Source organism: Cricetulus griseus, chromosome 4, assembly GCF_003668045.3.
Source record: "Cricetulus griseus strain 17A/GY chromosome 4, alternate assembly CriGri-PICRH-1.0, whole genome shotgun sequence".
Taxonomy (NCBI): domain Eukaryota; kingdom Metazoa; phylum Chordata; class Mammalia; order Rodentia; family Cricetidae; genus Cricetulus; species Cricetulus griseus.
The window spans coordinates 225,209,424-225,237,240 of NC_048597.1; the positions used below are offsets into that span (position 1 = coordinate 225,209,424).

At 41.8% G+C, this 27,817-nt stretch overlaps 1 protein-coding gene across 2 annotated transcripts in view; it reads right to left on the reverse strand.

Moving 5' to 3' along the window:
• Cmc1 (C-X9-C motif containing 1) overlaps positions 1-13,863 on the reverse strand; it is a 62,253-nt gene extending 48,390 nt beyond the window's left edge. Inside the window, exon 1 of one of the 2 annotated variants that reach the window (XM_027415337.2) lies at positions 13,716-13,863. In XM_027415337.2, the coding sequence (XP_027271138.1) occupies positions 13,716-13,734 (19 nt within the window). In that variant the 5' untranslated portion in view covers positions 13,735-13,863. The remainder of the gene's footprint in view (positions 1-13,715) is intronic. The other variant, XM_027415336.2, reaches the window with a different exon arrangement.
• Positions 13,864-27,817: the final 13,954 nt, after the last annotated feature.

Sequence of the window (27,817 nt, forward strand, 5' to 3'; positions counted from 1 at the left end):
TCCAGGATGTGCAAGAGCATGGGTTCCATTCCCAGCACTGACAAAAATAAATGGACAGGCAAATGGAGGTGGAGGGCACAATAAAAGGCCAGCTATACACAGAAACGACTTTTGCAAATCACAACTGACAAAGGACTTACACTGGAAATATGTGACAATTCTTTAAGCTCAGCATTAAGAAAGGAACAATCCAAGGGCTGGCAAGATGGGTCAGTGAGCAACGGTACTTACTGCACAAGTCAGGCACCCCAAGCTCCATCCCCGGAGCCCAAGGAAAAGCGAAAACAGAGAAGTGACCACACAGAATTGTCTTCGGCCCTCCCTGTCACCCACACTCACACATACAAGCCATGCGTGTGCACACATACACCGTGATAATCATTTTAATTATTACAAAACAGATCCCATTATAAATGGGCAAACGACTTGAACAGACATTATACCATAGAAGGAAGATACATGATGGAAAATAAGCATATGAAGATGCTCAATGTATTAGTTTAGAGAAAGACAAATTAAAGGGACAAGGAGATGCAATAAGAGTCTATTAAACGGGACACAATTTAAATGCCAAGGAGCTGACAAAGATGCAGAGCAAATGCATTCCCTTCTACGCTGCGGTAGGAACTTCCTCTGGTGCCCTCTGCAACGCGAGGGTGCACTTCTTGAGAAAGCTAAGCATACACTTACCATACAACTAAGCGAGGTCTTGGGGATTTACTCCAGAAAGTGCAGACTCATGTTTTTGTGAATATCTGCACACAGACCTCACTATAGCTGCTTGTAATACATAACACGAAGCTACCGACAAGTGAGTGGACACATAACAGCTCTTTAGACCACAGACTAGTATGCAACCACACAGCAAAGTGACCTCTGACACACAACTCAAAGGCTTCACATGACGAAGCTATACTGACGGAAAGCTGAGAACACTCAGTAGTTAACAGAGAACATGCTATTGTGTGATATTTTGATAGTATTCTGTTGCTCCCAAGAGTGCCAATAAAGTTTGCTTTGAGTCAGCGGGCGGATCTAGCTAGTAGCCGACCAAAATTAACCATAGAGGTTTTGGAGGACTGAGGACAGAGAGGCAGGAAGTAGTAGGGTGGAGCTTAGAGAGGGTCTTGGCCTTTTTGGATTGAGGAACAAGACAGAGAGGAGGTCACTGGTTGCTTCTCTACCACTTCTCTGATCATTCAGGTTCTTACCCAGATATCTGACTCCTGAGTTTTTATTGAAAAGAATAATTAGATAAACGGTTTACTCTGCTGCTGCTGCTGCTGAAGAATGTGGTCATGCTTACTTTAACCTTACACATAGAAAAATGCCATAAACTAAAGACAGAAAAAAGAGCCTAAATCAGTAGTGTGACTGAGAGTCAACAGCATGTGACGTATCAATCCCTGGCTTTTCCATAATGAATCACAGTAGCACGGTCCAGCCTTTTCTGTTATTTTTTTCCCTAAAGGGAGCTTTCTCTCTTACTGTACCCCAAGAGACACTGATAGCAAAGGGACCCTCTATAATATTTATATACGTGTCGTGTATGACAAGGGTTTATATATTAGAGAGTGAGATTTTGGTATCTCCTCCAATACCAAGCTTGGGTCTTTTCATGGGAGTTGTCACCTGCTGAGATGGCATGGACTGTGGTTACATAGCTATCATTAGGGAAAACTGAGGGAAAGGTACGTGGAAACTGTACCAACTTATGGTTTCTTATGAATATTATTAAATTAATAAAGAGTAGAGTTATGATTTTAAAAGGCAGGCAATTTTTAAGAGCAGAGAGCCTAGTACAACCAAGAAAATGCAAGTGACCCTAAAGGAGCCCTTTACCCTGGCTCCTTTCAGCCCCTTTTCGAAACTCACTAGTCAAAACAAAGCAGAACTAACAACAAAACAGTACAGGAGAGGGCCTGATGAGGAAGAGGAGTCAGATCAGTGAGAGGAATAGGGAGGGGACAAAAAGTGAAATGAGGGAGGTGAACGTGGTATGATCAAAACATGTTTATATACATGTTTGGAAATGTCATAATGAAACAGTATTAACAACTAATACATGCTAACAAAAACATTAAAAAAGCAAAGCCAAGTGCAATCTATGATAATTCACAACTACCACGGTGACTAAATCTAAAATGCTGACAATACTAAGTGATAGGGAGAAGGTTCGTTCATCTGTTGCTGGTGGACTGTGAAACGCCCTGGAAAATGCAGACTGTGTGATGTTAACCACACACAACCTCTGTTCCACTTCTTTTTTCTTTCTGTTGTTTTGTTGTTGTTGTTGTTGTTGTTGTTTTTCCAGACAGGGTTTCTCGGTGTAGCCCTGGCTGTCCTGGCACTCGCTCTGTAGACCAGGCTGTCCTCAAACTCACAGAGATCCATCTGCCTCTGCCTCCTGAGTGCTGGGATTAAAGGTGCACACCACCTCTGTCCAGCCTGTGTTCCATTTCTATGTATTCATCAGTGAAGAAAGAAAGCACCATGTCAAAAACCAATATATACATCAGCATATTAACCAAAGTTGACTTAGCAATAAAAACTGATATCCTATCACTAACATTACCATGGATAATGCTGATTAACACTCAACATGGAAAAATCTCAAAAAACCTGAGATAAACAAGAGACAGACACAAGGGCTGCCGATTCAAGAACAGGCAAAATTAACCTGCATTACTAAAATTTAGAACCAAAGTTGTCTATGGGGATTGAAGGAGTCTTTAGATAGTCTGAGTTACATTTACAAAAGACCTTTAAATTTCATTAGCATAATAACATCGTTTAAAAGAATAAAAAGTTGTTCTCAGTGTAAATTTTAACATCTATTGGAAATCAGAGAAGTAAAGTTTCATGATTTTCTCCTGAAAAATACTGTTAATCTTTTATTAAATGTATTTCTACAGGTGGAAGTGTCTGTTTATAAATAATGTACCACCTTACATAAAATCAGCACAGCCCCCAGTAGCCCTCTCATTACCTTAGTGATGTGACAACAGGTTATTTCTCCAGTTTCTACAGAGCCAAACTTAAAGCCAGCTTACATCCTCTACACTCCTTAGAAAAACAGTGATGGAGACCAGAACTCCTGTCTTTGATGCTTGGGTCCTGTTTACAGATTTTTTTCAGTAATCTTGATGTCAAGATTTCCTATGACATTCTTATCGTCAGTCAGTCAAGGCTAAGCATCAGAGTCATACTTCCTACAGAGACACTCCGGCCAGACTGAGAACTTCTTATCAGAAATTCTCCAAACTGGTGTTTCTGATTTGGCATTTTTCAATATTTTTAATATCTATAAAGACTTCACTGGCTTAGCACTCATAAATGTGTGTCTCAGATCTTGGATCATTTCAGACTTTAAAATTAAGGGTGTTCAACCTGTGTAAAGATTATTGCCAGTTCCAGTAGCAGCTTCCAGAAACACCTGTAACAGTGTCTCTCATAGGTCACCTTGCCCAGGCCTGCTGTTCAAGGAGCAGGAATCCAGCTATAGCTATGAAAGTGTTTTATGGACTTCTGTAAAGATTGCACTGTTTTACTCAGTCAAAAGGTCCAAAGAGCAAATGTGCGGTTTTCTTCAGCAACTGCATTGACTGTATGTTCAACACCTGACCAACTGCTCTAAGCCTGGCTTCCTGACAGCCTGCCCAGGCCCACATCCCATACTGACTAGCTGCCTACACCAATTACTTGCACTAAATGCCTTCATAAATAAATTGACGTGAATAAAGAAGGATATACCTCCGACTGATGGTTTCTCTGATAGAGCCCTCATATACTGCTTATGGGCTTTGGGGGGTGTGAGAAGGTGGATGTGTCTGTGTGTGTTATACAGACACAAAGAATTTTAAGTACAGATTCAATTTTCTGAAGTCTTCTTAATTAGTGTGGTCAGCTGAAACCTAAGATTCAATTCTCAAGGACACCACGAAGCTTATCCAAAATTTCATGGTAAATACAGAAAGCCGTTCTCCTGATTCCTTTTCTCTTGACCACACCTACAACTGTACCCAAATTTCCACTGCCTATGTCAATGAAGACAAACTTTTTCAGTAGCAGTGTAAATATTTTTTACCTTCCTAGCCTACCTACTATCTCTGTTCTGTTTATGTGTTTGTATTTTCTTTTCTTTTTTTTTTTTTTTCAAGACAGGGTTCCTCTGTATTGCTTTGGAGCCTGTCCTTGAGCTCACTCTACAGACCAGATTGGCTTTGAACTCACAGAGATCCACCTGCCTCTGCCTCCCCAGTGCTGGGATTAAAGGCGTGTGCCACCAACCCCCGGCATGTTTGTATTTTCTAACAATGTTGAAAAGTTCAGTAACATTCCTACCTTGCAGCACTTACCAGACATGGCTCCTGGGCCCACTTCTTAAACTCTATACTATACTATTTATGTGTATCTTTTCCCCGAGTGTTGCTAGAAACTGCCCTAACATTATGGTAAAAGCAAACAGTGATCTTTGAGAAGAAACTAGGAATATAGATGGACATTAAAGAACAGATTTAAAGGATCCTATCAGAGCAGTGGAGCCTGAAGGGAGCCTGAAGATTCAAGAAGGAAACCTTGTTCCCTAACGCCAAGTGAAATGATGTGACCACGAACAGACAGAATACAAAAAAAAAAAAAAGGAGAGAAATTCTGTTTTGGATATTCGGGATTTAAAGTGCTTGTAAACACCTTGTCAGGTGGAAAGCCAGCATCTGTGTGTACATGAAACTAGGGCTCTCTGCACACCCATGTCTCTCTCTCCGTACATACAGTGTAAATCATAACTAGGCATCAATAATTAACACTGTAACTGTTGAACAGAGTCACAATGATTATGGAGTGCTGATCTACTTTATAAAACCAATTTCAAAGTTTCACCTCTTCCTTTCACCCACATAGTCTTACTGAATAACTTACTCAGTATGTTCCCTGCTGAGTCTATTCTTTTCTCTCTAAATCCTGCAAGAGTTTTAGGCAACTAAGGAACTATTTTTCTGAATCAGTTCCTTGGCAAGAGACATAACTATATATACAGAACAATTTTTTCATGAATAAACTGCAGCAGAAATCCATCTTTGTTATGAGGTTTGGGTTCTCATATTCCTATCAAACACATTATTTTTAAATGGCTTGCAAAAATTCCTTCTCGACGCTCTTCTAAAAATTCCCGGGGTAAAGAAACAATTCTAGAATTACATGGGTATCATTTCAAGTTTCCAAATTCTGAATGTTCAATCAGAAAATGATGCTGGTCCACCAGCACTAAGTACAGCTCACATCCTCATCAAAGGAGCTGCTTCTGGCAGCAGCTGGAGACCACTATGGAGAACTGCAACAGGGCAAAAATGCAGAGAATACAGGACCAAGGGCTGACCAACACTACAAGCACAACCTGATACATCTAAACAACATCCTACCCAGAAGCCCCGGGGAGTATGAGGAAGAGGGGGAGAAGGATTATAAAAGCCAGAGGACCAGAACACCTGCTACAAGACAGTTTCTTCTGCACAGGACAGGAATGCTGCTCCCATGAACTCTCAACAACATGGCTGACTGCACAAGTTGTGCAAAGGCCACCCACGCTGGCATGCAAACATGGAGGGAAGGTTCATAAAGTCCCACTCCTAGATAAAGGGCTTTAGGCAAGTCGATGGCTACCAAGGATGAGTCCCCTGATTGGCTACACAATTGTCAGTGGTGAACCCTAAACATGTCTGAGGGGGAATGTTCTTCTGTGTATATGGTTCTCCTATTGGTTAATGAATAAAACACTAATTGGCTGATTGATCAGACAGGAGGTGACGTAGCTGGGCAGAATAAGGACATACACAGGGACAAACAGGAAATCTCTCTTGTCTGTGGAGACGCTGAGCAGTCATCATGTAGCAGGCAAAAGGAGTTGCAGGTCTGGCATTCCTCAGTAAGCCAAGACCACGTGGAAATACATGGATTAGTAGTTAAGGGTTAATAATTAAGACAAAGCTAGCCAATAAGAAGTCCTAGTCACCGGCCAACAGTTTCATAATTAATACAGCTTCCTGTGTGTTTATTTGGGGCTCAGCAGGGCGGTAGGACCAGCCAGGCCAGAAAACTCACGTTACACTCCTGGCAACACTCCTGGATTCAGTGGGGTTTTAACGGGTGGTGGGGTGGTGGGGTGTGGGTGTGTAACAATAGTTATAGGAGAAGGGGTTGTAAATTAAGAGACACGGGGGTACCAGAGCTGGAGAGGAGAGAAAGGGGGCAGCAGTGATGTAATGCGGTAGACTCATGAATGAAGTTCTCAAAAAATAAGTTTAAGTTAAAAAAAATTTTAAGATAGCTTTAAATGCAAAAATTCTGCTGAAGATTTTTTCATTTGACAGTATACAAACCATCATATCAATTATTAATTATAATTTTGTATATAGTACAAAACTATCATCAATACTACACATATAAAAATTAAAAACTTATCTCCTGATACATACACCATGTGCCTATCTTGTGCATTTGTATAAGAGCCTACAAAAACTATCAAATTTAGAGTTTGCTATAATAGAGCCATATAAATTTATACTAAGACAAGAATCAGGATAACAGCAATGAGGAAAATTTCTAAATCTCCAACTTCTCAGCATTCTATCATCACCTGAAAGTCAATTTTCACCTTTTCCACTGGCTGCATTTGTTAGCTCCAGTTTTGTTTGGGGGCTCATGTGTTCCTACAATATGGCAGTACTAGATTTTAAGGCTATTGGCAACAGTACTTGCTACAAACCCACAAGATGACAGTGAAGTAAGTCAGAATACTGTAGAATCTTTCTAGGAAAGAATGTGGCATATAAAGGCCCAAGTCTGCCTTTTCAGTAATGAAAATACTCTGATATAACTTACTTTTTTTTAGAAGGTTTTACTTATTTTTATTTCATATGTTTGAATGTTTTGCCTGTATTTATGCATGCATGTATGTACATATATGTATGCATGCCACATACATGTCTGATGCACACAAAGGTCAGAATACGGCATTAGATTCACTGGAACTAGAGTTATAGACTACTGCAAACCACCATGTGAGCACTGGAAATAGAACCTGGGTCCTCTGCAGCAGCTGCAAATGCTCTTAACTTCTGAGTCATCTCTCCAGCCTCCTAACTTAGTATTTAGAGTAATACCAACTTTAAAACTAATAATAAATAATAAATAAATAAACAAACTTTACAAGTTACTCTTATTTGAGTCTGGAGACATTTCCATGCCAATGTTTATTCTAGAGGAAAACCAGAGAAATGCCTGTAAGAATCTGCTCAGTGTTTAATGAGACACACTTTCTGTGATTGGGTCCCTCCTGCACTAGCTCCTAATAAACTCAAAGACAGGGGCCCCAGCAGGTGGGCTCAGTGTCACACAGTAGAGCACAGCTCTTAATTAGTGCCTCCTCACCAAGTGCAGATCAGAACAAAACTTCACAGTTCTAGGTTTGCTTTTGCTTTTTCTTTTCTTTTTAAATCAGAAAGTCAACTAGATTCTGATTCCTACAAGAAGAAGCATTTCAAAAAGTAAAGGAATAGCAAGAGAAGCATTTGTCAATTAACTGAAAAGAGGAAGAAATAGAAAACATTCACATAGATGAAATATTAAAAGGTAGGTTACCAACAAATTTGTTTAAAGCTGGGCTTCTACAAAATATGGAAATTACGTCAATAACATAGCTGTGTTTATTTCTGCATTGCTCCTGAGTCAAATACTCCCGTCTCCCATAACACACTTCATCTGAATGTCTTTGTCCTGGGGGCTTCTGTGCCACCCTCTGTCACATTCACCTATCAGAGCCATGCTCCAGAAGCACTATTCTTGGACCTTGGATTCTGCAGACTGCCAGGTGCAGAACTGTCTGTCTTTTCCCAGCATCGCTTTAACAACAATGAGGCTGCAAAGGACAATAAACATAAGCATATACCTGGGCAGGAATCTGCCTCGTTTAACAAGACATACCTAATCTAGAAATGAGCTGCAATCCTCACTCAAACCAAGAATCTTTAAAGGAATCACAAGTTTTGTCTACTTCAAAACTTTAAGAGCATCTTCTCATACAAGCATAATTTCCCATTGGTTTCAAGTCACACAAAAAGGACACCAAGTTGTAGGGAAAAGAATTGATGCTTGACAAAGGAATGAAAACTTGTCTGTGGCCTCCTTGGCCATATTCAGTCCAAATGACTTGCTTTTCCTCACAAACACATCTGGGAAAAAGGAGAATGTCCTCAACTATGAAAGGTTCTCAATGTCTTTGTCTCCAGTGTTTCCTTTTTTAAACTTTATAATTTTTCATAAAACTCTGGTAGAGAACATGTCACTGATTAGCAATGATGGCATCAGTTATGTTTATTGAAGCTGAGACTCTCTAGTTGTTCTTTTTTAACTACCCTCGAACTCACAGCCAGCACAGCATACAGCAAATGTGCAATGAAACCACTTAACAATAATATATAAGAAAATTCATAATCCCATAGTCAGGAATATTTATTCTGTTAATACATACTCACTAGCCACCACATTTAGACTGTACACAAAATGAATAATACAGATAACCTTCCTTATTCTGAAGCACAAACATTCGAAAGTCTTATCTAGTAAATGTAAAAAAATGCTAACGGTAGAAAACCATTTCATAACAATCATGGGAAATAATGAATAAAGAAAGAACCAACTGATACTAAATCAAAGGGGAATTTTAAAGGAGCAGACATTCACAGCCGTAAGGGACCCTCCCACAGATTAAAAAATTATGTGTTAATGGCAAGAGGGAGTGGGGGTAAAAAAGCAAAGAGAGGGCAAGTTTTAAATGGGTAATCAAAATTATCACCATCATAAAAGACAATTACATGCCAAGTGACTCCAGGTATATCTAAGAAAGATACATCACTTACACAGCATCAGCTAGATATGAACACATTTGATCTAATCAAATTCAACTAATCTAACTAAAACCTTGCAGCACCTTCCCACTTTGCTTGGGATGGAATTCAAAGTTCTTGAGGTTTACAGGACATTTCAGTATTCACAAGGGAAAGCCCTCTACTGGCATGACACAGGCTTCTATCTCAAGTCTTTCTTGTGTGTGTTGTTTATTCCAATGTCTTTAAATTTCTCAAACCATCCCATTAGAACGTCATCAGGTTAATCTATTGAGACCAAAACAATGCATTTTCTTGGGCAAATATACTTCTAGATTAGTTACTTTTTTCTTCTGGGCCACCATGGTCATTCATGTCTAAAGAGACCCTATATCTGGGAATGCACCCCTGTAATACACCATCTGGGAAACTGAGGAAGGAGGATCACCACAAATCTGAAACCAGTGTGAGTCAGCCTGGGCACAAAACAAGACCCTGTCTTCAAAACAATATAAACAAAAAACCAGGGGATATAGCACAAAGGCCTGGGTTTGACACCCAGCTCCACATGAATGGGTGTGGTGGTGCATGCCTATAATTCCAGCACTGGAGAGGTGGAAGAGTCAAGAGAACAAATTGTAGGCTACATAGTTAATTTAGACTAGAATACATAGGACCCTATCTCCAAATAAAAGTGGGGAGGGAGGAAATAAAACAGAAATTTTTCAGTCAATGAATAACTCTTAACATAATTAATAGAAATGCTGAGGGTAGGGGAGATTCTCCAAATATGATTAAACATCTAACATCCAGTAAGTGTAAGTGATAGTACTAAGGACAGGCACCTCTAAAGCTAGCTATCCATACTCCAATAAGAACCATTCAAAAAATAAGAACCATGGCCGGACGTTGGTGGCGAATGCGCAGGTGAATCTCTGTGAGTTCAAGGCCAGCCTGGTCTACAGAGTTCCAGCACAGGCTCCAAAAGCAATACAGAGAAACTCTGTCTCAAACAAACAAACACACTAAAACAAAACAAAAGAACCAGAACAAACCAAGCACTTCAGGAGGAGCTATCACCAAAACCTTCCTCCAAGACACTTTAAAAACCCACCCATGGAATGCCATTAAGTTCCTCATCTCATGTTCCACCCTGAGCCTTAGCAATGTCCCATCTTTCTCCACTTAGCAAATTCAGGGAAGAAAACACCAATGTAAGGACAGGCACAGAAGGACACAAACAGACAGACAGACAGACAGACAGACAGACAGACAGACACACACACACACACACACACACACACACACACACACACACACTGCCCCATCCCTCAATAGTAAAAGTGAAGGAGTTAGCACTAACTGAGGGAAGGGGCTTGCACAGAGAATTCTTGGTCTTGCTAAAAAGGAGGTAAGGGAGAAAGGGGAGGAGGGCCGGACCACTCCTAGGTGACACCGAAAGGAAAAACAAAAACAAAACAAAAACCTTATGAAACCCAAGTGCTTGTGGCTGTCACCTGTAAACATAATAGTATCAGAAAAATTTCCTGAAATATCAGAATAAGCAAAGGTAAGTAGGTGGTTTCTTGATCTTTTCAATTACTGGGTATTTTATACCCTGTCAGGAGCAGGAGCAAACTACTAAAATTCTGTCAAGATAAATAATTTTTGAAGTGAGAGCCCCAAAGAGAACCTCATGTAAATTAAAGTTCTTATCTATGGTCATAACCTATAAAACCGTCTATGTATGTAGTCTCTCAAATGTTTTTGGACTAATTTTAACATCTTACTGGTGCCTTCACTAATTAATGAGTTGAGGAAAATCTTTTAACATGTATCCATTTTTTGCATGAGTCATAATTTCACTTTTTTGAAAATTATATTTAACAAGCATGAATTTTAACTAGGTGATCATGGGTTATATGTTAAAGGCTAGGCTCACAACCAAAAATATATGTTTTAGTTTTTAAAATCTTTGAAAGTTTCAATCACCAAATTTGACTAGATTTTTCTTAAAATACACAATGTTTATAGAAAGCAATAGGAGTTTGCAAAGAACTGTAACTTGAAATAAGATACACTTAAACCCTCCTATAGGAGAATGAGCTGCTCTACAAACTCCTGTAGTATTATTAAGGTCAGAGGTCCCGTTTATGACTGAAGGGTGGAAGGAGAATGTCCTGTAAGAACAGGAACTAGAGTGAAGAGAAAAAAAAGCAGCTGAGTGAGGAGTCAGTAAAACTGGGATCATGCAGTTTACTGTTGACGCAATGGAACTGCCTCAGAAATGTCTAAATGTCAGAGCATTTGAGTGTACAGCTCAAACAGGAGGGCATCAGAACAATCAGAAGTGCAGTCTCCCTTACAATCACTTCACTTGGTGTTCCCCTTTTCTCCAGTCTTTCCCACAAATTACAGTAGGAGACAGTGGGCTGACAAACCGTCGTGTGTGTGTGTGTGTGTGTGTGTGTGTGTGTGTGTGTGAGAGAGATCAACTCTATGAAATGAAAAAGCTTAAATGAAACAACACACAAGAATAAGGATGCAGTCTGCATCTCGCCATTAGATACAAACTTTGAGAAAAACCAAAAGGAAAACAAGAAACTTAATGTTTTATCACTGGAGAAGTCAAGGCTCTGAAGCAGTCAGATGTTCACCTCGGGCCTGCTTCCCTGGCCTTTTCCTCACAGCTTTCCTCTGCCCCTCGATCCAGTTAAATGCCACTATACAGTCCCTCTCCAGTTCTTTTTTTTCATGGTTGCTTCTTCTCATCCTTGACATTTCAAATCAAATGCACTTCTCATAAAGCTCCTAACTTAGCAGCTAAAGTAGCTCTCTCCTAACAATCTACTGCTTTCATAATGTTTACCTCAGGCTTAGCGGATATACTTCGTGGGGTCCTTGTTTGTCCTATATGTTACTGTTTCCTAGGTTACAGAGCAATATATGATGTAGACTGGGCCCCAACAATTTTATTTAACAAAAAAAGCATTAAAATGGAGGCATGGTTAATAGCCTAAGTTGGGAAGGAAATCACTTAGTTTCTAACAAAACTTGGCTCTAGCAGCCAATAGCTAAGTAGTCTGAGCACACTACAAGTTCTGAACTGGTTAAGAGTAACTAGAAAGTAAGAAACTAGTGACAGCAAGTATGAAAATGTTTCCCTTTGTTTCTTTGTTGTTGTTGTTGGATTTCTTGAGACAGGGTTTCTATGCCTAAAAGCCCTGGCTGTCCTGGAATTTGTTTTGTAGACCAGGCTGGCCTTGAACTCACAGAAATCTACCTGCCTCTGCGTCCAGAAGGCAGGGATTAAAGGTGTGCGCTAACACCACCCAGCTACTAACCTCTATCTCAAAAACTATTTACATGATGATTCAGAGCAGTAGCAAAATTGTAACCATGAAGTAGTAATGAACATAATTCTAGGATGGGGGGGGGTCACCACAACAAGAGGAGCTGTATTACAGTCTCACAGCGTTAGGACGGTTGAGAACCCTGCCTTAACCAGACTCGCCCTGTTCTCATCCATATTAGTTTATTTTCAAGTTCATGAAATACCAAAATTCTACGGACTTCACCTGCACTTCCCTTACCCATCTCTCATTAACCAAGGTGGTCACTCTAAAACTGAGTATGACACAGTATGTTTCACCACATATATTACTGCTCATGTGGCTGTTTCAAAGCCTGTATCTGTTGCTTCCTGCTTCAGAGGTCAGTCCAATTAGCCTCAAACTGATATGACGGTGTGGTATTCCACAAGTGCTTCATGCTTCAAATTACAGTACTCCCTGATTTCACCACCATCTGCACTCAGGCTTGCGATACATAAAGATACACTTATAGAGTGTGGTCTACGGCACTGAATAGAAAACAAGCAGCCTGCTGTGGGAGATTGACGAGTTCTATGAGAAACTGTCATTTGAATTCAACTCTGATGGACATGAAGAAGCCAGTACATAAGGAGCTCGTGGAGAGTGTATATCAGAACCTTAACCTCCCTGGGCCTGTTTCTTACTCTGCGAAAATAGAGACAAAAGAACCAACCATGCAAATAACTATTTGGGGACAAGTGAATACATTTAGCTCGGTAACATAGTGTCCAGTTACCTGCATGTTACACCTGGTTTCCGCCTATCTGAGGGTCACACTTAACCTTTCACTACAGGATCCCCAAAGGTTTGAAATGTCTGACTTACCAGTTCCTCGAGTTTTTCTATGCACAAAATAAACAGACTAATCCGTTACCCTTCCCTCCCTAGGTCTTCACCATCCCACAAATCACCTAACGTGCTGTGAGTGCGCGTCTGTGAGATGTCCTGAGGATCTGAACTCTACTGAGAACCCAAGTTTGGCAACATGCAAGTTAAAATGACAAGGAAGGTGTTTGGAAAAACTTTCCAAGAAAATGACTCCAGCCAGTCGGTCGTGGAACCTTGGTCACACCGGCCTGCAAGGATGAACTTGGGAATAGGAGGCATAAAAATGACCGGAAACAAAGTTATCAAACCGCACCAGCACGAAACTTGACATCTTTTCCGGGGCAACTGTGTCTGCACCCGATACTGTTTAAAAAGAACTGGGCCCCAACGGAGAGCCAGGAAAATAAAAAATTGACGGTGAAAAGAGAATGCAAGTTGAAGCAACGAACCCAACGCCGCTCGCTGAGCAACAAGAGCCCCGGCGGCGAGCGGCGGGAGGGCGGCCCTGTCACCGAGGGACGAAACGCAGCGGCCGGGCCGAGGGAGGCGCTGACCGCGGGAGCCGCGCCTCCTCCGAGCACAGTCCAGGCGGCGCCGGGCCAAGACCCCACAACCACGCCGACCCAGGTACCTGCGGGGTCCAGCGCCATCCCGGAGGGCGGAGGAGAAGCGGGCCACTGGGGGGCTCGGCAGCCGCGGGGGGAGGAGCCTAGGCCGGGCTGCGCGCGCAGCCGCCCGCGGGTTCCCGCAGGAGGCGAGCCTGAGCGCGACCGCCTCGCGGAGGCCCGGCCACGCCCCCTTTCCCCGTATCTACTTCCGTTGAGCTCTGCGCCTGCGTCTGGCTGCCCTCTGGGGACCGCCTCCCGCTCGAGAGTGGGCGGGTTTCTCGGGGAATGGGCCCGGGAGGGGGCGTGGCCACGCGTGCGTCCCGGAGAGGCGGCCTTGGGCGTGCGGCGCTTGGCTCTGCGAAGTGATGCGATGGGGTTTGGGGCTGGGGCCTCCTCCCACAACCGTTCGTTCTCACTGTCCGGGTCGTTCCGTCCTGAGTCCCTTCTGTCCGTGTCAGGGTCTCAGCCTCAGTCTTGAGCGCTGGAGGAAAAGTCATAATGTGAGTCTCGGCCCGCTGTTGGCTGGGAGAAAAGCCCCTGCCGCCGTCCTGCTCGGGAGACCCCCGTTGTGTGCACACCCCGGGGCGTGCAGAGCCCGCCGTGGGCGCTGTCACGCGCCTGGACTCCCCTGGAAAGCTGTCATTTGTGGCCGACCTCAGGGGAAGGGACAGTTAGCCAAGGGCCTCCAGCAGCAGTAACCCTCTGGGTGGCGCCTCGGTCTCTTCCCGCTCTTCCCGCTCACTGGGCGAGCCACCTTCAGTTCTGAGTTCCCATCAGCTCTCCCGCTAATGAGCTCGCTCGAGCCGCCTCCAGAGGGTAAGGCCAGGGACAGATGTTTGGGAAAGCACGGAGCAGCTGCCTCTTCCCTGCAAGGGATTTGGGGCTTTCGAAACGATCCCCTCCCCACCTACCTGCGGCCCCTCCCTCCCTGCTGCTGCCTCCGCCTGGTCAGTTGGCAGGAAAGATGCCACAGTTGATCAGGCCTGGGGAAAGCGGGTCCCCGCTCGGCAGGGCTCCCGTTTAAGGGCCTGTTTGGACACAACGGCCCTCATTACAGCTGCGGGCCGAGGTGCCAAGGTGGAGAATTAAACCTTCACTCAGCCAGGCAAGAAGCCGGCTCCTCTGCTTGTGCGTTTTATAAATGTCCTTAGGAACACACGGAGATCCGCTACGCGGGCCCGTTTTTATTTTTCTGGGAGTGAAGGATGTAGGAAGACCAAGACGACGTTTTGTTGTTGCCGCTGTGTGGTTGTTGGTTGACACAGTCCCTGTTGTAGCCCAAGCTGCCCTCGCTGGACATGTAGCAGAGGACCTGAACCTTTCAGAGAAGACAGAATGAGTTATAAAAACACACGTCAGGCACCCATATCAAAGTAATCAAACCAAGTAGGCCAAACATAACTCGATAAAGGGAGTCCGTTTGGTCCTATTCAGTCAGGCAGAAGAACTACAGGTACCATCAGTTGAGTCCTGTAGCCATAGCTATTTATTGGCTTTGCGACTTGAAAATAAGGTTCAGTGATTTTTGGGACTTCGGTTTCGTTTTCAAAGTCATTTTTAGGAATACACAAAACAGAACACATCCTGGAGACTTTAAGGAACCACTTGTATAGTTTTTGCCATGACTATGGCTTCAAACATTATTATTATTGTTATCTACTTAATTCACTTCTCAGAAGATCTAAACAATTGCTGGTTGCTTTAGCCTTATCATAGACAATAGTATTTGGGAAAATAAATGTTCCCTAAAACTGTCTACTAAACATTTCATACCATGAAAAGCATAGCAATACTCCTCAATGTCTGGTACTTAAATGCTTTCCCGTTCTTATAGTAAATGGAACACTTTGGGGAAAAACAGTCATTATAATACAAATCATTCTTAAGAGTGAAGTCCTAGGAAAAGAGTTGGCAATTCAAAACAGAAGAAAAGGTCTACGTTCTCACATTACAACAGATAATTTCTTGGACAGTACAATAGTGGTAAAGTGTAAAGGAAGCACACCATCCTGCACATTTGAAACTGTATCTTGTACAACCACAATCCTTAAGGCTGAAACAATGTCTGACACCAGGTAGTTCCGAAGTAGCCTCTCAGAAGGGCTAAAGTACTATGGTATTTGAGAAAGCCGTGAAAAATCAGTTAAAATTACATTTGGCTGAAAAGGGAGTGGCCCGGGTGGCAAAGGCGGTGCATCATCCGTATACAAAAGCTATAGCAAAAACATCAGAGATTTCAGTTCTTTAGGGACATCTAGGACACCGGGAAAGGCTGAGGGCTGTGACAGTTGGATACTGTCTACCAGACACATAACCTAGACATATCTGAGAAGAGAGAACATTAATTGAAAAACAATGCTTCCATAAGATTGTCCCATAGGCAAGTCTGTAGGGTATTTTCTTGATTAATGACTGGTGTGGGAGGCCCAGCCCCTGGGGGCAATGTCCTGGGTGGTATAAGAGCAGGTTGAGCAAGACAGCTGGGCAGTGATGGTACGGGCCTTTAATCCCAGCACTCAGGAGGCAGAGGCAGGCGGATCTCTGTGAGTTCAAGACCAGCCTGGTCTACAAGAGCTAGTTCCAGGACAGCTTCCAAAGAAACCTTATCGAAAGAAAGAAAGAAAGAAAGGAAGGAAGGAAGGAAGGAAGGAAGGAAGGAAGGAAGGAAGGAAAAGAAGGCAGGTTGAGCGAGACATGCAGAATGGAGCCAGTAAGCAGTGTTTCTCCATGGCTTCTGTCTCAGTCCTTACCTCTGCATTCTGTGCCCTGACTTCTATCAGGGATGGAGTATGACCGAAGAGCTATGAGATAAAATAACCCTTTTCCTTTCCAAGTTGCTTTGGTCATGGTATTTCATCACAGCAATAGAAACGCTAAGACAGGCCAGTGAATGAAATTATGTGAGTGACTGAACAGGGGTGGGATAGGACGGCTGGGTGGCAGACATGCTGCAGGAGGGCCTCGAAGCCCACGGAAGGGTTTGTAAAGATCAAGTAGTTAGAAGTAAGATGTACGCCAGAAGAGCCCAGAGAGTTAGGAACTTAAACATTAGGCTCAAGAGTATATGAACTTGCCACAAGCAGTCTAAAACTTATGCCTTATTTGAAGGCTAAAAACCTCTGAAGACCATACGCATTTTAGTGTCTGTCTGTCTGTCTGTCTGTCTCTCTCTCTCTCTCTCTCTCTCTCTCTCTCTCTCTCTCTGTGTGTGTGTGTGTGTGTGTGTGTGTGTGTACATGAGCACTAATGAGTGTCTCTTGCTAGCTGCGTTGTTAATGTAGTTCACAGGTTCACAGCTGAGTAAGACTGCCGGTACTTCTTTCCCTCAGCAGCCAGCCTAACACCTGTGGCATTGTGAAAGAAAGCTGGCCATCGGGGAGAAGGCACCCAGATCAGTACCAATTGATTCCTCTTAAGTTTCATGAGCAAAGGCTATGGTATCTTCAGCAATAGTATGTTTTTACCCTCAAGTTCTGGTGGGTAACCCAGTACAACATCTTTAGCCTGTATTGTTTGGGGGGGGGGTCTTGTACCACCCCTGCCCCACCACCCAGCCAACAACTTGAAGGGATGTAACCCACACCTGGGAGTGGCTTCTGGTTTGACTGTGCTGCATGGGAGGAGTGGTGTTATCCTGTGTAGAATAATTCCAATTAAACTGTTTTGAATGACATATATTAGAAAGCTTATAAAATAGGTTTTCACATGAATTGACAATTACTGTTCCCTTAACTTACATGTAACCATTTATCTGTTCATTCTCCTGGTAAAATGGGTAAGGGTCTGTGTTTAACCTAAAACTGTGAAACTTAACCAATGTAGCCAGTAAGAGAGATCATGGAAGTACACAGGGCAGACTGGACAGAGCTCAACTCATTCTTCCTTGGTAATTTTTTTAATGTATCTCATATACATATATATATATATACATACATACATACATACATACATATATATATATATATATATATATATATATATCATGCTTCAAGTGAGCAGAGGAGGGTTAGCAGTATGCCCTATCACTTCAGGTGAGAAAAAAAGTGTGATAATATATATATATATATATATATATATTATGAACAGGTGAATGAGTTGTTGTTATGTGTGATGTACCGTTGTGTATTAGTGGTCTAGAAGATTCCATGACTTAACTTCCTAGTACAATCCCAGGCCACAGGAATGCCTGTGTCACTGACTTGAGTGCGTATTGAGTGTATTTGCCCCATTCTGGATCTTACCCTAAGTTACTCATGCAAGCTAGCCTTCGGGCTTCGGCTGTCCAGCTTCACAGCTGTGAGACTTATCCATATTCCTCCAACTTCCAGTGTGGCATTTTACACATAACTTGTCCTCAGTTTCCTCTCTGTAAACTTTACACACATGCATCTGAGCCCAATAGATGACCCATTAGAAACCCTGACAGTGGTGTCTGGGACTCATCATCCCCTTCACGATGGAGAGCAGGTGTTACTGTGAAATTTATCTTCTATGTCTTCTATTTTTTTCATTTGGAAAACTGTTCTTCTGAGCTACTATTGTTATACTGTGTGGACTCTTCTAAAATTTAATGACTCAGCGTTAGCCTGCCATCAGGACTAAAATCTAGGCACTAATATGCTCAACACAGAACTCTGTGAAACATGCTTCAAGTGAGCAGAGGAGGGTTAGCAGTGTGCCCCGTCACTTCAAGTGAGAAAAAAAAAGTGTGACAAAATCTCCTCTCCCTTCTGCAAAAAGCTTCCTCGGTTTGTGTTTTGTTTGTTTTGTGCATTATTTTCTGGGCAGCCTCATTTGAGACAGACCACAGTTTTCTCTTGGCTCAAAGATTTCAGTTTACTTTTAAGAAGTAAGAAAAGGATTCTGGTGTGGTGGCATACATTTTAAAACCCAGAACCCAGGAGGCAGAGGCAGGCGGATCTTGAGTCCCGTGTCAGCCTGATCTACAGAGTGAGTTCAGCCAGAGCAACGTAGCGAGACCCTATCTCAAAAGAAATCATGATGGTAGTGATGGTGGTGTGTGTGGATACATCTCAGTGAGCATGCACCATTCTTGCCGAGGACCTTAGTTCATTCCCAGCACCCAAGTCAAGCAGCTCACGAACACCTGTAACTCCAGGAATCTGACCCCCTTTTCTGGTCTTCCTGCCAATTGCTAACATGTACATATACCCACAGATGCAGACACATAATTTAAAACAGAAAAATAAGTACTTCAAAAATAATAAAAATGGGCTAGGCATGTAGATTAATGGTAGAGGACTCGCATGGTGTTCACAAGACAGTGGGGTCAATCTCCAGCACCTCAGAAAAGCTGATGAAAATGATAGTGAGGATAATACTGGATTATTACCCAGTATTATAATGAGTCGACTGGATTTCTCTTTGGCCTCATGCACATATAGTGATCTTTTAAAAATTCTCACAACTGCTAAGAAGCTTGACAAAGAATTGTAACCTGTTTTGTTTTCTTCTGAGTCTGAACTAGCAATGCAGGGACACTCTATTTCAGTGACCAGCATCTCTGGGAACTGTTGAAGCTCGTGAAATATACTGACTATCCTATCCTTTCAGGGTTAACTGTGAAAGAGGGCAAATGACTTGATTCACTTGCTTCTCTCCCAAATCAGAGCTTCTCCTATGCCAAGTACTGCATTGAATCCTGGGAAAGTAACAATAAATAAGTAATGAAGCCCTAACCCTTAAGGGAATCCAGTGGTCTCAAATACTCATAGAGACAACACATGATAGAAGATGGCGTGAGAACTTAAAAAGGAAAAAAATTAACTTCAGAAGGTTTTGTAAAGATGTTTATATTTAAAGTCGATCTTAAGGAATGACTAGGCACTGAACAAGAAAAAGACATGGAGCCCTAGTTTGCAAACATTACTGGGTGGAGAAGGTGTGCTATGACCCAGGCAGGACCTGGCTAGCTACTGAGCCCGCCAGTGTATCTTGTAATGCAGTGCAATAGCTTATGACTGTCTTTTATCTGAGACTGTACAAGTTCATCAAAACTGTGAAAGATACTACACACAGGGGCCAAGTCTTATTACGGTTTTGTGTTTCCAGTGGTTCACTTAGTGGGCAAGGTTAGCTACAGTTAAATTCATTCTTAAAGTTACTTTATCTTAATTTTGTATGAAAGGTTAAAATTGATATTATATCTGATCACCCCAACATCTTAGAGAGTTTGTTTTATTAGGGTATGATCAGAAAGCCTAGTAGACAGTGGTTTTATGAGTTCCTTAGCTCATAGAACTCACGAGTCTGTTTAGCTAACTTCTCTGTCCACCTTTCTGTATGTGATAGCTAATCTTTGGGAAGACAGACCTTAACTGAAGAATTTTCTCCATCATATTGGAATGTGGATATGTCTTGGAGATGTTTTCTTGTTTGATAATTAATGTAGGAAGGTCCATCCCTCTGTGGGCAATACCATCCCTAGACAGGTAGGCCTGGGTGGTATAAGACAGACGGTGTGAGCCTGGGAACAAGCCAGGAGACAGCATTCTTTGGTAGTTTCTGCTTCAAGCTCTTGTCTTTAGTTTCTGCATTGGCTTCCATCCATGATGAACTGTATCCTCAAAATAAAATAAATCCTTTCTTCCTCCATTTGCTTTTGGATGTGGTGTTTATCACTGGAACAGAATTCTACTGCCCAAGTTCTTGCCTGACACCCTTCCAGGCTTCTCTGGTCTACACTGTTCATTTTTCTCCCTGGCTTCTGCATCCTACCAGGACAAGACAAGAACTTTGTCTGATCTAATTTAACTCACTGGTTTCTAAATTTTGAAAATAGCTATGCCCACTAGAACTATGGTTTATTCTGCTGTGGGTGCTATGATCCAGGCCTCTAGGTGAGACTTCTCTTTTTCTTGGGGCTCACCAGCAAACACTTTTCTATTGGCTTCAATTTATTATCCCACCATTCTGCAGTACCTCCTTTTACTTGGAGGAGACAAAGAGCATGACACCATGTTTTATATTTATTCTTGAAATTTTTAATATACTATCTGAAATCATAAATGGGGGAAGCTAGGTAGAAAAATAAATAAATAAAATTTCAAACACAACCCATCTGTAAAATATTGCTAATGACAGCCTCTTCAACATACCATTAAGAGGGCAATAAAAGCTAGATTTTTCAGAGAGGATGAATAAAGCAACTCTTCCTTAATTAGCTGAGAAGTATTCCAATTATAGAAATTATTAGCCCTGAAAGATTATATACTCTGTTTACTTTCAGGGTGAAATATACCTTGGATTTGCATATTTTGCTTTGAAGGTTGGGTTTAAGTATAAATGATAGTCTATAGCCTACATAAGCTAAATAGGTTTAAATCAACAAAGAAAACCTGTCAAGTTCTGGTAAAACAGATGCAAGTGATAATAACTATGCCAGCATGTCGAATTAAAAATTGTAACTGTGCTTGGTGCAAGCAAATTGACTTTGAGAGAAAGTCCTTACACCCAGAAATGATATTTCCCGTGAACATGAGACGTTCAGTGCAGTGTCTACAAATGAGAATTCTCACACTCATCATTTCGGATATTCACCAACAAACCAGAGGGTGGCACATGTCCTGATGAACATTGTTCTTTAGAGCTTTTCTTTTTCTTTTCTTTTCTTTCTTTCTTTCTTTTTTTTTTTTTTGACTCTTTGCTCTCTTTCTTCCAAAGTTAGACATCTTTCAGTTTTACAAGTATAGTAGTGATCCTGTTTCCCACCACTGGGTACCAAACAGTTTTTGAGATAGTATTTTTTAAATGGGGGAAGGGGGTTCCGAATTTTCTGTTTTAAATTTGTTATCAATATTAGAGGAGAAAATAATGATGGAAAATCCTAGCTAATGCATGGCTAGTGTTTGGCAGTCAGTACATGTTAGATATTCTGTAACTCTTGCTTGTGAGCTTTGAATCTCTGTAAGTACCTTGGGCTTCCATGGGTTGAATGTTAAGAAATAGAAATGTTCATAAACAGCCTTGTTCAAGGAAATAATTAGGAAAACTAGATGTCGTAAATGTCCCATCACATACTGTCCAGGCTCTGGAAATTCCTCCTAGGAGAGCTCGAAACGTTCAGAGCCTCAAGGAGGAGTGTTTTCTGCTGCAAAAATAGGATTGAATTCACTAGATGGTGTCTGCTATCAAGACCACAGACAAGTAAGACATCACACTTACACTCCATGACTGTCTGCACAAGACACTGTTCCACAGCAGCCCTAACTCTTACAACCTTCCCATCTGGCAGCAGGCTTTCCAATAAAGGACAGGGCATACCATTGTCTCCTCTTGAAGAATCGATGCAAATGGGCATGTCAATTGCTGGAACAGGACATTATCCCTCAGGAAAAGCTGTTGGTTCTAGAGACTTTAAAAGGTACATACAGCTGCCTCAGATGTAGATCAGCACAATGATGTCTTTAGCCATTGTCCACTCTTAACCCCTTGAGAGTGTGTCCTGCCCTCCTTCATCCAGTCCCTCTGGCCTCTGGCCATTCTCAGCTCTTGAGTATGTGGTTTCTAACTGCACCATTGCCCACTCTTACACATCCAGAGTATGCTTCTGCTAATGTCTCCATGGCCATTTTCCACTCTCATCCCTTCAAAGCCTGTTCCCTTTATTCTCATGCTCTGTGGATCTCATTTGAATTGTTTTTAATGGAGATCATGAGGACCAAGGAGTTGCAGAGAATCCAGACCAAGATCTCTCTAACAATACCTTAAACTCAACACACTGGGTAAAAAGTTTAATCCCTCTTAGTATTTGAAGAACTGAACTGTTTTAAATATAAATCATCTTTGAACCTAAGTCCTATACTTCACTCCCCAAATCCAAATCATATGTGTAATTTTTCATACTATAGGTCCCTTTTCCCTGGGGACAACATTTTTATTTCAGACTTCATCCTTTCACACTCCTGCAACTTGCAGTAATCTAAAAAAATCACCTTCTTTTTATACAACCAAAATTTTTGCCAGAAAAATAACTAATGGACAAAGGATTGACAGTGATTTATTATAATTTATTGCTTTGGTAACATAATCCAAAGTTAAAAGTTGAGTGTAAGTCAATGAAAAAACTGTCTTATCTAGCCCAGGCTGTCCTTTAACTCTCTATAGCCAAAAAGTAAGCTTGAACTTCTGGTTCTTCTGCCTTCACCTGCTGAGTGGTATGTTTACAGGTGTCATCACCTTGCCCAGGTTATATGGTGATGGGTTTGAGCCCAGGGCTTCCTGTGTGCTAGCAGACACTGTACAACCGCACCCCCTGCCCCACACTGTGTCTGCATGCTAGACAGACACTGGACAACCGCACCCCCTGCCCCACACTGTGTCTGCATGCTAGCAGACACTGGACAACCGCATCCCCTGCCCACACTGTGACTGCATGCTAGACAGACACTGGACAACCGCACCCCCTGCCCCACACTGTGTCTGCATGCTAGACAGACACTGGACAACTGCACCCCCTGCCCCACACTGTGACTGCATGCTAGACAGACACTGGACAACCACACCCCCTGCTCCACACTGTGACTGCATGCTAGACAGACACTGGACAACTGCACCCCCTGCTTCACACAGTGATTCTCCTAAAGAACTTTTCATGTTCCCACACATTTAATGACATGAGGTAATACAGCATCTATAACAAAATATATGATGTTGAATTGTTGGTTTTTTTTTATAAAATTTAAGGAATTATTTCATCAAGATGCCAACTGAAAAACAACATACTTTTTTAGTACTATAACCTTGTAATTTTTTCGTGAGTTTCTTGGGGAAAGTATAAAGAAGTGACTGGCAGTGATATAATGCAATTTCTTCTTGACATAAATGGTTATTTATAGAATCAAAGCTTCTCAAACTTATAAGATTCAATGTTGAAATACAATCCAGTCTCAATATTTATTCTAGAAATTAGTACTGTTTACCCACAGACACCTAAACTAGTGGAGAAAACTGGCACTGACAGGATGTGGTTCAACATGAAACGCTGACTGTTACTAAGAAGTAAGCTCTCATAAGGAATTGCTTATATTTGCTTGATAAGTACTTTCTGAATGTAGAATCTGTGTTCTTCTCATCGATTATATGGCAAAGGTATGTAGAGCAATAAGTGAACCTGCACAATATCATTTCGTACTTAGATGATGTGGCTACAGGAATGAACACAAACCTCAGCGTATGTCTGTGTGGCAGGGCAATGAGAAAGAGATAACACGCATCTAAAGATAAGGTCTGTGGGAAAAGTGGACAAAGGGATAAGTGAACTAGCTACTAGAGAAGAGCCTGTTGTGTTTTTCTTTGTTTTTGAGACAGGGTTTCTCTGTGTAGCCCTGGCTGGCCAGGAACTCACTATGTAGACCAGGCTGGCCTAGAACCCAGAGAGATCCACCTGCCTCTGCCTGCTGAGTGCTGAAATAAAGGTGAGTGCCACCACACTGGGCGTGATTTTGTTTTTGTTTTGTTTTGTTTTAAAGATTTTATTTATTTATTATGTATACAACATTCTGCTTCCATGTATATCTGCACACCAGAAGAGGGCACCAGATCTCATAACGGAAGGTTGTGAGCCACCATGTGGTTGCTGGGAGTTGAACTCAGGACCTCTGGAAGAGCAGTTGGTGCTCTTAACCTCTGAGCCATCTCTCCAGCCCTGTTTTGTTTTTTGTTTTTTTTTAAAGGATAGCATATCAAATCTCATGATTTATATCCATTGGGATTCCTTCAAAGCAGGGTATATCCAAAAGAGTATTCTATAGGATTTTTCTGCCTCAGTGTTTACATTATAATTTTATTTTTAATTACTTACACTTACACCAGGTAATTTTGTGCCAACTAAAAGATGTATACAGAAATAATATATTTATATTTACAAATGCAATTCTGTATTCACAAACTGCAGTTAGAAAAATCACCTTAATACACCATGACAACAAACAGAAGAGAACAAGGATAGCAACAGAGCAGCTAGGAGGGTGCGGTGATAATAGTGGCTACCCAGGCTAGAGTAGGTCAGTGAAAATGTGTAGAAAGAGAAGGATCCAAGAAATAGTTTGGAGACAGAATTAATCATATACAATAAGAGATTAGATGTGGCGGTGTGATAGTTGATGCTCAGGTTTCTACTTAGGTAACAAAATAAGTAGCTCTTTGTTATGAATGAGACAAATAATGGAGGAGTGTGCTTGGAGGATGAAAGTAGGATCTAAGTTTGTGTGTGCCATCAGACATCCTTATGTATGTGTACAGCCAAAGGAGAGGAAGGTCAGGGCTGGAGGGTTAAACATGGAAGACTTAATAATATATCACTAAAGATTCAGAGTCTACATGAGATCTTCTAAGAAGAGGTGCAGAGCATGGCGTGGAACAAAAGAAGCCAGTACTTCTGAAAGGAAGCCCTGACCTGTGCCGATGATGCTGAAAACTAAAAGCATGCGGGAAAGACCTGGGCCAGATTGGTTTCAGTGAAGAATTGGAGACAGAAGCCATGTTCAAGTAACATTTAATAACAACAATAAGCTGACTATGCACTGATATATAAGCTGTTACTAAGTAATGTATCTTCATGTTCTAGATAGAAAAAAATGGGTGACTAATTTACGAATTGAATGTAGTGTCTTCATGTTTAAATGATCAAATTTTCCCATGAAAGTATAACTTTGTAATAACTTTAGTCTTATCACTAGTACAAGACTAACTGTAGTTAGCAGACAAGGATGCCTACTTAGTATAAAGCATTGCATCTATCAAAAGCAGGATAATGAAACACTCATGTAGCCAGACTTCAGAGGATCATAGGGGAGTCAAGACATCCTTGAAATATACTACTATAGATCAAAAGGTGCCATCCACAGAGGTCCTTCCTTTAAATACAAATATGGGTAGTTATTTCTATTCTGGAGGCTCTTGTTGCTGCTGGTTGTTTGTTTCCTCCCCCCTCCCTTCCTTTCTTCTTTTAGTCTCAGGTAGCCTAGACTGGTCTCCAGCTTGTTATGTAGCTGAGGATGACCTAGAAGCTCCTTATACTCTTGCCTTTGCCTTGAGGCATATGCAGCCATGTGCAGCTGTTCTCAAGGATTTTAACACACATGTAATGTTAATCTAAAGCTTCAGTAGCTCTATCTGCTCTCTTCCAGTGGTATCATCATTTTTTTCAAGCATCATTTATTTAAGAGAAAAACACATAATTTTTTAATTACAAAATCATGAACACAGTGGTCTATCTCCCAATTTGGATTTTTGCATATTAGGTAATCTACAGAGAACTTGCCATGATAGACTTGTGTATTCAATTTTCTATTTAGATCGGTTTATATTTAAAATAGGACCAATGAAGTCCAGAGGGGTATCTAACTGACTATTCACTCAAATGTGATTCTCTTTTCTTGACTTCTCTTTGCCTGTGGTCTTGAACTGTACCCCTTTCTTCCTTTTTAGCCTCTTGAGTGTAAAATGCATAATTAGAGAGGAATCTGAAATTGTCTTAATTCTTTTTGGAGGAGTTGTGTAATTAAAAAGTTGAGAATCTGCTCAGATGTTTGAGGAGCAGGGATTATACTGAACAATCCACCCTTAAAAATTAAATAGAATGTTATAATCATAAATAGCTCTGCCTTGCAGTCATTTCTGTAATTCTATCTAACATTCATATTGTCGTTTGATTAGTTAATCATCCATTTTCAAAGGTGTGAATGTGTTTTCACACTTCTGCTAAGACAGTGTTAACTATGAAACTATAGATAGCAATAGAGATTAATTATCCATTGCACAAGTCCCACACCTGTGCTTACCAGACAGAGGAAGAGGGTGCACATCTTAACACAGGTGCAATTGCAAAAATGGGGGGAGAGGCTTGGTCAAATGAGTTCAAGGAGTGCTTCCAGTTGACATGCCTTCAAATGTGAACTGCTTTACACTTTTAATTCTAGTTCATAAAGCAATTGAGTAGACAGGCGCAAGTCTTTAGCTGTGAGTGAATGGAAGGAGGCATTCTACAAATATGTCAGTCTCTCATGGAATTAGAAAAATGGAATAGAATCTTTATTGGATTTTAACAATTGCTCTAGCTTCAGTAGAGCAAAGCCAAAAATTGGGAACTCATCCTCTGAAATACTAATTAAATACAGTAAGCATCCTAGAAGTCGGGTAACTCAAAATAACAACAGTAATTGGAGAGCTTGTAATCATTATAGTTATAATAAGCTCTCTCCAATTGGCTTTTGATTTCCCCAATGATAAACCCTGTTAATTTAGAATCAGGCTCACTGAGTCGCAGGGGATCTGACTTTTCTGTCTCAATGAATTAGCCTTGACGTGTAGGCTAGCATGCCAGAAGAGAGGAACCGAGAGCAGAGCATGGTAATGCATGCCTGTCATCATCCCAGCACTAGGAAATGGCAGGAGGATCAGGAGTTCAAGGCCAGCTTGGGATGCATAGCAAGCTTGAGGTCAGCCTGGAATACCTGAGCTCCTGTCTCAAAGGAAGAAAGGGCAGGATGGGTGAAGACGATGAGGACTTCAGTCACAGTCATTCATATAAGCTCAGCTACTCGTCCATGATGAAAGGAAGGGTTCCCAGGCCAGCATGAGCTTTGGTCCCGCACTAACACGGGGAGACGGACGCTGAAATGGCCTCCTCTTCTCCCTGTCAGAGCTTTCTCCTCACTGCAGCTGTGCAGATGCACTCATTCTCCCAGCTCGACTTTACATGAGCTCAGGCAAGTTTCCAGAACTCTGAGATCTTTCCTGTCTTTGACTGTAAATATATAGCCCCAATTTGCTGCTTCTTTCTTGGTTGGGTATGAGACTAGGCAAGCAGATGCTAAGTGACCAAGTTTTGTAGAAGCAGGAAAATGAGATAAGAACCAAATAGCGGTTGGCCACATGAGGTGGCATCTAGAACCTAACACTCTGATGTTACCAACTTCTCTGCGGGTGGCCACCGAGGCGGCATCAGTGCAAGCGGGCCAGTCAACATATTCAGTTACTCTTCCCTAATCTAAGTCTGCAACACCATGCTAGTGAGCAGGCTGGCCATGTAATGACACATTTCTCAGAGCAGATCCCTTTATTAAACAGCATATAACTGCATCTGAGGGTCAATGACAAAATC